This window comes from Pseudochaenichthys georgianus, unplaced genomic scaffold (genome assembly GCF_902827115.2).
Source record: "Pseudochaenichthys georgianus unplaced genomic scaffold, fPseGeo1.2 scaffold_350_arrow_ctg1, whole genome shotgun sequence".
In the NCBI taxonomy this organism is placed as follows: domain Eukaryota; kingdom Metazoa; phylum Chordata; class Actinopteri; order Perciformes; family Channichthyidae; genus Pseudochaenichthys; species Pseudochaenichthys georgianus.
The window spans coordinates 24790-36764 of record NW_027262960.1 but is presented as its reverse complement, the minus strand read 5'-3'; the positions used below and the strand labels follow the sequence as shown (position 1 = coordinate 36764).

General features: G+C 50.0%; 1 protein-coding gene across 1 annotated transcript; it reads left to right on the top strand.

The window, feature by feature from the left end:
• Positions 1 to 8531: 8531 nt before the first annotated feature.
• LOC117442213 (trichohyalin-like) lies at positions 8532 to 11721 on the top strand. Its single transcript, XM_071202370.1, has 3 exons — positions 8532 to 9150; positions 9316 to 9716; positions 9813 to 11721. The coding sequence occupies exons 1-3, from the start codon at positions 8668 to 8670 to the stop codon at positions 11719 to 11721; spliced, it is 2793 nt and encodes a 930-aa protein (XP_071058471.1). The 5' UTR covers positions 8532 to 8667.
• Positions 11722 to 11975: the final 254 nt, after the last annotated feature.

Here is an 11975-nt window from a genome sequence, read left to right as displayed (position 1 = left end):
TACATGTTGAACCTAAATACCTGTACTTTCTACTTCTTACATGTTGAACACAAATACCTGTACTTTCTACTTCTCACATGTTGAACACAAATACCTGTACTTTCTACTTCTTACATGTTGAACCCAAATACCTGTACTTTCTACTTCTTACATGTTGAACCCAAATACCTGTACTTTCTACTTCTTACATGTTGAACACAAATACCTGTACTTTCTACTTCTTACATGTTGAACCCAAATACCTGTACTTTCTACATTTTTTTTTTAACTTTATTACTTTAAAAAAAAGTAATATATTACACTACTTCGTTACTCTCTACATAAAGTAACTCGTTACTTTACTCGTTACTTTACTCGCAGGGCCGGCCCGCCCCTCCCTGCAGGCAGATCACGCAGACTGCTAAAGTTTCAAATGTTCTCTTTAGTTCAGTTGTCGCATAAGACTGATCCAGATCCTGAATGTTTTCCTATCTGACAGTGGCTGTCCTCTGTCTCCTGCTATCTGACCGTGGCTGTCCTCTGTCTCCTGCTATCTGACCGTGGCTGTCCTCTGTCTCCTGCTATCTGACCGTGGCTGTCCTCTGGCTGTCCTCTGTCTCCTGCTAGATAGCAGGAAACATAGGACAGCCACGGTCAGATGACCGTGGCTGTCCTCTGTTTCCTGCTATCTGACCGTGGCTGTCCTCTGTCTCCTGCTATCTGACCGTGGCTGTCCTCTGTCTCCTGCTATCTGACCGTGGCTGTCCTCTGTCTCCTGCTATCTGTATATTTTGCGCAGTCTATCTCTGCTCACGCTGTTGCGTCGGCGTGTTTTCCTGCGTGTTGGCCATGTGTTGCACTGGAACCAGACACCGCAAAGACTTCAGCCGAGCACGTACGAACTGCGCATGCGTGAGTGGCAATAACTCTCCTTACCAGCAGGCGGCGGTAGTGTGTATTCGTCATTCAAAACAGGCAACAACCGGAAAACAGAGAAGAAGAACAGACCAAGTGATATAAACAAACAAGAAATAGCTGTGCGTTAGCTTCACCTTAGCATGTGTTCTTTGCAGGTGCTTGTTGAGGTTTGATTATGACTGATTTTAGTAAGTAACGAAGTAACGCGTGTCGGGGCAATGTTAGTAACTGTAGTGTGATTACTGAATTATAAAAGTAGCGCGTTACACTACTCCGTTACAGTAACGCGTCACACCCAACTCTGCTTGTGGATTATTGTCACACGTTCAGGCAGAAGTGTAATCGCACACAGACGCTGTTGTATCATTCTTATTACTTTATCACTTATCACGTATCAGCAAAACAAATGACACAAAATAAATAAAAGGATCTGGAAATAAAACATGAGTCTCATTCAGCTGTGTATGTGTGTGTGTGTGTGTGTTGTGTGTGTGAAAGAGTGTGAAAGTGTGTGTGTGTGTGTGTGTGTGTGTGTGTGTTGAGTGTGTGTGTGTGTGTGTGTGTGTGTGTGTGTTGTGTGTGTGAAAGAGTGTGAAAGTGTGTGTGTGTGTGTGTGTGTGTGTGTGTCTGTGTTGCTTTTATTTCATTTTGTAGTTTTAATGTTTTTCTTTTATTCTGAAAGTTGTTATTCTTGTCGTTTTTCGATGTATTCCAGTCAGGCTTTCGACCGCATCACAGCACTGATACTGCTCTCGTTAAGGTCTTCAAGGACATCCACTTAAACACAGATGGTGGCAGAACTTCAGTGTTAGTATTATTAGATCTCAGCGCTGCGTTTGACACTGTTGACCAAATATGACACGTCGGGGTTCCTCAAGGTTCCATCTACATGCTACCACTGGCTCAGATAGTGAAACACACAAAATAAGTTACCATAGCTGCACTGTTGACCACAACATATTACTAGACCGACTGGAAAACCGGTTGGGACTTTTGACAACAGTTATAAACTGGTTTCAATCCCACTTAAATGACAGGAAAAACATTGTTTCTATATGTAACTACACATCAGAGTGGACACATATGACACGTGGGGTTCCTCAAGGCTCCATACTGGGGCCTCTTCTCTTTAACATCTACAAGACGCCACTGGCTCAGATAATGAAAATCAACTGTTACAACCCACTCCTGGGCTGCAAACAAAAAGCAGGGAGGCGAGACGAAAGGTAAGAAAATAACAATTTGTTTATTTCCTTATAAACAAATGAAGGAACAGGACCAGCCTCAGGTCCCCGAAGCTGGCACGGGGAGAGTGACCAGAGGAGTTCCCCCAACGTAACCGTCTGGCTCCTCCTATATCCTGTTTCAACAGGTGTAGCTCATCCGGCAGGCACACTTCATCAAACAGCTGCAACCTGCAATCACACACAAAACACACACACAACCAGACGCCACCCCACGCGGTGTGGAGGGGTCGTCACACTCCCCCCCATAAGTAAGGAGTTCCTCTAAGAACACCGTTAATTACCCAATTTGGCTCTTCTCTGATATTCCGGCGCAGATAGAAAACCACTCTGGCCAGTCCCTTGACCCAGCCCCTGGAGGAACCCGGAATGTCCCTCCAGAAACCGCAACCTAGCCCCCGGCAACAAACCCAAGACCTGACCCCCAGGTCGCTGCCGAACTGGCCCACCCGTCCGACACGCATGACATGACCCAACATGCAGAGACACATCTTTCCTCAACCCAGGCCAAAAGAAATACCGCAACAGGTAACCACATGTTCTACGGACACCCAGATGTCCCGACTGCCCATGCGCTTTTCTGAGGACCTCCTCGCGAAACCTGACAGGAACCACAATCTGATATACTGGCTCACCAATGAAGCCTTTCCCACGTGACCACCACTTTCTGACCAGCACTCCCCCATGCAGCTGACAACCCCTGGTGACACCATTTCCATCCTCGGTGGAGAGAACCGCCTCAAAAAACGGACTGAGGGAGACATCCGCTTTCTGCTCCATCACCAACTCACTGCGGGATACCGACAACAACAAGTCAGGAATAACCACTGAATCTGTCGCACTGACCTCTTCACCCTGCTCAGACTCCTCCTGTGCACGGCTCACAGCCCGGGTCACAGAACAAGCCACAAACACTGCAGGAGAGCACTTGGCATTCTCCTCTGTCTTAACAATCCCAGTAGTGGAAGATGACTGCATGGTAGGCGGTGGACCCTCAGCCCACACACGGCTGCCAGCCAGGCCGTTTCCCAGGATAACATCCACACCACCGATTGGCCTTACAGGACGGACCCCCATGGCGACCTCACCCTGCACCAGACCAGAGTTAAGCACCACAGAATGCAGAGGAACAGGCACAACATTCATTCCCATCCCTCGCATCCGGACAAAATCCCCAGTTCCAGATTGGTCCGAAAACGGCAACACAGAGCTCAGAATGTACGAGTCATACGATGCAGTGTCTCTCAAAATCTTTACCGGCACGCTGATATCACTTCCCACCAATGACACGTATCCGGTTGACACAAATGCAGAAAACACTGGGTCCTTCCACCCGCATGGCTCATTAATCTGCCGACAGGGAGAGATGACAGGTAACGGCACCACAGACACAGCACAAGCAGCAGAGTTAACCTGGCCCACATGGTTCCCCCTGCTAGCCTTAGCTTTGGGACAGTCAGCCTTCCATTGCCCTCTCTCCCTGCAGAAATGACAGATTTCCGAATCACCCTGTGGCGGACCTCGCATCTCATGCTCACCCTGTGGCTGACCTCGCATCTCACGCTCACCCTGTGGCTGACCTCGCATCTCACGCCCACCCCAGTGAGGATTAGCTTTCTCTTCCCATCTCCCTGCACGATACATACCCCCTTCATCCTGGACCCTGAAATCGCGACCGCCCCTGTGCGTTAGCACATAGTCATCTGCCAGAGTAGCAGCCTCTGCAGCAGTCTTCACTTTGCGCTCGCTGATGTAAACCGCAATGTGGCTGGGCACAGAATTTTTAAATTGCTCCAACACCATCAACTCACACAATGCGACATACGTATCCACTTTCAAAGAGTTACACCACCTACCGAAAGAGGTAACCAGATCCCTGGCAAACTCAACATGTGTCTGCCTGTCAGACATCTCCCAGGACCTGAACCTCTGTCGATAGGCCTCAGGGACCAACTCGTAAGCCCTCAACACAGCAGTTTTAACCCTCAGATACACTTTGCTGTCCGCCACCGTTAAAGCAGAATAAGCCTCCTGTGCCCTACCTGTTAGCACACACTGCAGCAATAAGGTGCTATTGGCCGCTGACCACTCTCTGCTCTCAGCCACACGCTCAAACAAGGAGAAAAACGTATCTGAATCTCGTTCATTAAACTGAGGCACAACCCGCAGATTACCGGCAACGTCGAATGGAGTAGCTCTATCAGGGAAATTAGAGGCCTGACCTGCAGCTCCAGCAGGTAAACCCAACCTCCGCTCCTCTAACTCAAGCCTTTTAATTTCTACCTGCAACATTAACAGTCTCTCTCGTTGTTCAAAAGTCAGGTCTGTATCACGGGAGCCAGACGTACTGACCCCGTCTCTGCCAGGATCACCAGTATATTTTCCCCCTTTGAAAACACCCAACTCGAACAGATTTGCTCTAACAATCCCTCTTATGTTCTCCTTCATCCTCTTATCCCCAACATCTAAGCGGAAATGCTCAGCAACACCGATCAGCTGCTCACGTGAGAAGCCCTCCAGTAGCTCCTCTGTAGGCGCTCTCACAAACTCCTCCACACTCTCCATCATGCAAACACGGAGTGCACGTTCACGCTACCCCACAACCTACACGCTACCGTGGCCCGTCCCTCTAACTGCTTTCAGAAACTAGCTAAACTCCCCGCTAGTCTTCAGGTGCTAATTACGGCGGGTACGTATGCACTTTTCTACCGTAAGCTCGGCGAGGCGACCGGCAACTCCACCCGCAGCCTCGGCGTGCTCCCGAGCTAATAGCTCTAACCACTTTGACACCGCACTAACAGCCCCCCCTACGACCTTCAAGGAAGACCGTACTATACCTAACAGGGACAGACACCACGGTAACCAACGATCTGCGCTCCCTTCGCTGCCAAACACTCACCCCCCCGCAACACTACTGCCAACACAACCAGCCGCACCCAGCGACAACAGCAGCTGCGCGAAACCCGTCCAGTTGCACACGCTTCTCAGGTCCAAAACAACGAGCCCCCATATGTTACAACCCGCTCCTGGGCTGCAAACAAAAAGCAGGGAGGCGAGACGAAAGGTAAGAAAATAACAATTTGTTTATTTCCTTATAAACAAATGAAGGAACAGGACCAGCCTCAGGTCCCCGAAGCTGGCACGGGGAGAGTGACCAGAGGAGTTCCCCCAACGTAACCGTCTGGCTCCTCCTATATCCTGTTTCAACAGGTGTAGCTCATCCGGCAGGTACGCCTCATCAAACAGCTGCAACCTGCAATCACACACAAAACACACACACAACCAGACGGCACCCCACGCGGTGTGGAGGGGTCGTCACATCAACAAAATAAGTTACCATAGCTCTGCAACACAAACATTTACATAAACTGAGGTAATGGTTTTTGGAGCCAAGGCAGAACGTATAAAAGTTAGCGCTGAGCTTCAGTCTGCAATGTTCAAACCAACAGACAGAGCCAGAAATCTAGGTGTAGTCATGGACTCTGACCTGAGTTTCAACAGTCACATTAAAACAGTTACTAAATCAGCCTACTATCACCTAAAGAACATATCTAGGATTAAAAGACTAATGTCACAGCAGGATCTGGAGACACGTGTCCATGCTTTTATCTTCAGTAGACTCGACTACTGCAATGGTGTCTTCACAGGTCTCACTAAAACATCTATTCATGGACGGCGCCAGGACTTTTTTTGCTGCAGTAGCTTAGCTGTTGCTATGACAGCACGGCGTTGCTAGTTAATTTTCTAAATAAATAAACAAACAATACCAGTGGGCCAAGCACGAGCCTGTTCATATTGTAGCGTTCACCGCTATTCAAGATCACAGATCACGAGCCTTCAAATGTCCAAAACGCTCTCTTTATTTTCTGGTATTGACGGCCACAGCCACGCCTTACAGAACCAATCAATAGAATAACACTCATTATGACTTTTCCCCACACTCAAACACAACTCCTACCGCCTCGTACTCCCTCCACACACACCGGAAAACGCACACACCTGGAAGGGGCGGGCTCTCCCTAACTCCCACCAACAACATTGCCTAAATAACTTTACAAATGTACTAAACTGTGCACATCTGATAACTGAAATAACTATTAACTTGGACACGCTACAATATTATCATTAATATTTACTAGGGCTGTCAAGTTAACGCGTTAATAACGCCACTAATTATTTTAACGCGATTAACGCATGTGTCTTTTTTTTTCCTCGACCGCCCCGTAGTTTCAGAGCGCATCGAGTTTAAAATACCATCTACAAGCTGATGCTGACAGCCCCGCTCCTGCTGCCCGCTTGCAGCAGACCACACTTCCACGCTCACCGGCAGGCACCGACTGGCCATCGGGAGGACCGGGAGGGTGTGTGGACGTGTGGCCCGAGCGAGCGAGAGAGAGACCTTACGTGCATTGTTGTTGTTGTTAGCATCTGGTGCTAGCTAGCTGCGCTAACGGATATAAGGAGCTGTTTAAATGAAAACAGAGGAGCGACATTTCGCCACAACTGCACCGAGCACTTGACTTGATGCAGGAAACAGACAGCGGGACGTTGGAGGAGAAGTCAGCACACTCAGCACGGATAGTGCGCAACATGAGTGCAGCGTACAGGCAGCTCCCGTTCGAGCATATGCCTTGAGTTGCACATAGCTCCAACGATCCAACGATCCCACACACACACACACACACACACACACACACACACACACACACACACACACACACACACACACACACACACACACACACACACACACACACACACACACACACACACACACACACACACACACACACACACACACACACACACACACACACACACACACACACACACACACACACACAGTTGTTGTGTTTAATATTCATGAGAATATTTGTCATTGTTCAAATGATAATAAACATTAGCATAAAGCATATTTGTCCACTCATATGTTGATCAGAGTATTAAAAACTTGAAAAATATTCCTCTAAGGTACATTTAGAACAGATAAAAAATGTGCGATTAATTTGCGATTAATCGCGATTAACTATTTTAATCGACTGACAGCCCTAATATTTACATTAAAACATTCCTTTGACACTTATAACATTACTTTGCAAGGTAAGCACAACCAAAATAAGTTTGTAAAAGCAGAATTTGAACACTGTTTCTGTGCTCCTACAATGTCTTTGTATAATACCATTACACCCTGAGCGGCGCGTGAGGCTCAGGTTTGGGAAGGCTGAATAACTTTTTTTACCTGACGCTGCCCGCCTCCGGCGTCAGAAAAGAGATCGACTCAGTGAAAGCACCGCCTGCTGACCAATCAGAGCTCAGTGTGCAGAGTTTAAATCTATCAAGTCATATTACAGGAGAAAGGAAATACAGTTTAAACTGCCGTATGCAGAGAAGACGCCGACGTGTCGCACTTATCATTCATATCACACTGATATCACATCATCAGTCAGATCATCGATCACATCACATCATAATATTTCCTTATCCGAGTCAGCTGAGCCGTATCTGGCCGTGCAACACTTACAGTGTCACATACTGTATGCACAGGGTTGGGTTGTAACGGAATACATGTAACGGCGTTACGTAATCAGAATACAAAAATCAAGTAACTGTATTCAGCTCGCGTTACATTTGAAAAACGAGTAATCTGATTACAGTTACTTTCGTAAACCTGAAGTGAATACATTTTGGATTACTTATTGGAATTATTGGTGGAAAGATTTCCTCACAACATGTAATATTCATTACTAAAGGAACAGCCGAATCATCACAGCGCACAAAACCTATTACCGCCGCAGATGGGCCAAAAAAGCGTTTGAAAAAAAATCGCGGGTCCGCTCGCTCTGAAACAATAACAACGAAACATGGAGGAACAAAAGTCTGCGTTTAAATCGCGTGTGTGTGTGTATATAGGTGTGTGTGGTTAAAACACATCAGCCTGCGGTCGCTCTTTAGTCTTTAGCCTTACTAATGATTCTGAAGGTAAACACAGTGAAGGCGGTGCGTGAAAGGCGGTGCGTGAAAGGCGGTGCGTGAAAGGCGGTGCGTGAAAGGCGGTGCGCGAAAGGCACTGCGCGCGGGCTCGTCTTCTCAGAGGCTGAGTTAACCCTCCCGCTGCCTCCTGGCGCTGCAGAGATTTCATGAAGTGAAGGAGGTTTTCCTTCTAAAAAACAGCTGTGGGCAGCAGATAGGCTACTGTGAGTGTCACGGACTACTTTGAGATGGAATGTGGAATGCTTTGAGATGGAATGTGGAATGCTTTGAGATGGAATGTGGAATGCTTTGAGATGGAATGTGGAATGCTTTGAGATGGAATGTGGAATGTGTCGGCAGACCAAAGCACATGGGACGGAACGTTGGGCTCTGAAGTCATACTGAACCTGATGCAGCGGCTGCAAGGGAGCGTGCTCGCCGGTTAAATACACAACTTACTTGCAGTTTGCGCAGGACGACAACAAGCCAGGTTTCATCCCAGCCACGTGGAGTTCCCAGTATCCGTCAGAAGCAGCTATTTCTTCACGATAATAAGATGGGCAAAATAAGATCAGTGTTCTCCATGACGTACAAGGACTCTCAGGACAGTTCAGTTGAGGAGGAGATTGAGGAGGAGATTGAGGACGAGACCATGGAGGAGGTGCAGCAGTCTGCAAACCAGGTGCAGGAGGAAGTTCAGGAGGATCAGGAGTATGTATACTCGACGGATGAAGACTTCGAAGACTCATTGGACCTTCATGACGAGGAAGAGTCCGAAATCAAAGAAATGCCTGACCTAGATAAGACAGAGTCTGCATGTCCAGAGATGTGGCAATTGGCAGAAGAGATCGAGTCTGAAATCGAAGAGATGCTGGTCTCTGATGATGAGAGACAGTCCGAAACCCACGAGATGGCGGACTTTTATGATAAGCCTGAGTCGGAGAGCGAAGAGATTCAGGAGTTTCCTGTGGAGGACGATATTCAGGAGCAGACCTCCATCTCCGGCAACAGACAAAAGTACAGCTCCACTTCCTCTGCGGTAAGAAATACATTCGGTGGCACACATGTTTAGAATCACACTCATCGAAACTGTAAAAGAGCTTATACTCAACACTTAAGTTTCTGATCCCAGCATACCTTCCACACCCAGAGATAACTCCACTGCACAGAGACAACACGATAACAACTGCTTTACGTTTCACAGACAGAGGACTCTGAGAGGTCTGAGAGAAAGGCGAGGTCTGAGAGATTATCTGAGAGAAAGGCGAGGTCTGAGAGGTCATCTGAGAGAAAGGCGAGGTCTGAGAGAAAGGCGAGGTCTGAGAGGTCACCTGAGAGAAAGGCGGGGTCTGAGAGGCCTGAGAGGTCTGAGAGAAAGGCGAGGTCTGAGAGATTATCTGAGAGAAAGGCGAGGTCTGAGAGGTCATCTGAGAGAAAGGCGAGGTCTGAGAGAAAGGCGAGGTCTGAGAGGTCACCTGAGAGAAAGGCGGGGTCTGAGAGGCCTGAGAGGTCTGAGAGAAAGGCGAGGTCTGAGAGGTCACCTGAGAGAAAGGCGAGGTCTGAGAGGCCTGAGAGGTCACCTGAGAAAAAGGCGGGGTCTGAGAGGTCTGAGAGAAAGGCGAGGTCTGAGAGGTCACCTGAGAGAAAGGCGAGGTCTGAGAGGTCACCTGAGAGAAAGGCGAGGTCTGAGAGGTCTGAGAGGCCTGAGAGGTCTGAGAGGCCTGAGAGGCCTGAGAGGTCATCTGGTCTTCAGGACGCCCTGCACGAGGAGAGAAAAGCCAAAGCGGCTCTTGAAGAGGCCTTGCTGAAGGAGAAAGCATCTACAGCTCGGCACAAAGCAGAAAAGGACGCTCTTGCAAAGGCTCTGAAGTATGAGCAATCTGAAAATGATGCCCTTTGTGATGTAATAAAGCACATCAGCGATGAGCTGAAGCAGTCGCAGAAAGAGCAGCAGCGTGGCAGAGCGAAGCTGAGGAACAGCATCACTACAACGACTTCTGAGCGTGAAGAAGACAAGAAGGTGATCGAGAAGCTCCAGAGAGCTCAGCAAGCATCCTCCAGCCAGCACCAGAGGGAGGTCTCAGAGCTGCTGGTGGTGCACACCGCCTCGGTGACAGCGCTAAGGGACCGCCTCACCGAGCGGCAGGAGGACAGTCGGAAGAAGGACAGGCTCATCGAGTCCCTGCACTCAGACGTCCTGAAGCTCCAAAGCGACATCGTATCCAAGGTCGGCATGGTTACCTCCCTACAGGAGAGAGTGAGCAAGTGTGCTTCAGACCTCAAGGCGGAGCAAACAAAAAGCAGCTCAGTGCAGAGGGACTACGAGGCGGCCGTCTCTCAGCAGAAGACGGAAGCCGAAGAACTGGCCCGTCTGACTCGGGGGAACCAACAGCTGGCCCGTGAGAACAAGAGGCTGCAAGGTGAAGAGCAGACGCTTCAGGGCGACAGAGGAGCCTGCAGGAGACTGGAGGAGGCCATGAAGACGCAGGAGGCTCGGTTCTCCAGAGCCTCACAGAAGATCCAGAGCCAGGAGAAGGCGCTGTGTGAGAAGAGCCTGGCTTCGGAGGGACTGCAGAGGGACTACGAGGCGGCCGTCTCTCAGCAGAAGACGGACGCAGCAGAACTGGCCCGTCTGACTCGGGGGAACCAACACCTCGCCCGTGAGAACAGGAGACTGCAAGGCGAGCTGGAGGCTGCGCTCAGTACCCAGCTCGCTGGGGAGGACACGCTTCAGGGCGACAGAGGAGCCGACAGCAGACCGGAGGAGGCTCGATTCTCCAGAGCCTCACAGAAGACCCAGAGCCAGGAGAAGGAGCTGAGCCTGGCTTTGGAGAAGAGCCTGGCGGCCGAGAAACTCCTCAAGTCGTCTCTGAGGAGAGAGAAGAAGCGATTTGAGGAGATGGTTGGAAAGCATGCTCATCCAGTCCTCGCTGAACAGCTGAGAGAAGCGTCTGCGTACGACATGCAGACCCTACGGAGGGAGAACGCCGACATCAGGGCCACGCTGCGGGTCCTGGAGAGAGAGCGTGACGGAGAAAGACGTGAAGAGATGCGGTCCAGGATCTCTGACGGTCAGTTCACCATCACCAATCTGCAGTGCCTCGTGACCGAGCTCAACGCAACGGGGTCAAAGGTCAAGGCGAGACAGGCCGACCTGGAAGAAGCCCTCAGACGGGAACAGGCCAGGAACTCGGAGCTGCAGCGTACTGTCGATCGGATCTCCTCCGGGTTGGAAAGAGAAAGGAGCCGGAGTGAGGAGCTCCACGAGGCGCTGAAGAGGCAGATCTCAGCTCTGGAGGACAAGTGCACATCGACCCGGTCTCTGCAGAAGGGAAACCCACGAGCAGAGACGAACTACACCTTGGGAGACATCGGGGACTCGGAGTCCAGGCTCAGGGAGCAGACGCGTTCCCTGGACGAGAGCAACACGGCGCTGCACCGCCTCCAGCGGGAGTACTCCGCCCTGGAGAGGACGCACTGCGGCATCAACGCTGAGTACCGGGAGCTGCTCCGGACCCACGGCGCCCTGCAAGTCCGGCACGAGAGGCTCAGCTCTGCTCCAGGAGGCCCAGACTTCAGCCTCTTCCACTCAAACTGCGCAGCACACTAGAAAGTGACGTGTGCGACGCAGATGTTTGTTTTGTTATCATTTTAACCGTGTATTTTTTCTATAATGTATTATCTTTGTAATGTTCACATGACATCTGCTGCGTCTGCCGTGCTGGGAGAGGGGTCCCTGCCCTGCTGCTCTCCCCGAGGTTTCTCCCATGGTTCCCCGCGGCAACTGTCAGGGTTCTCTGGAAGTGTTTCCTTGTCCGGTGTGAGGGTCTAAGGACAGAGGGTCTAAGGACAGAGGGTCTAAGG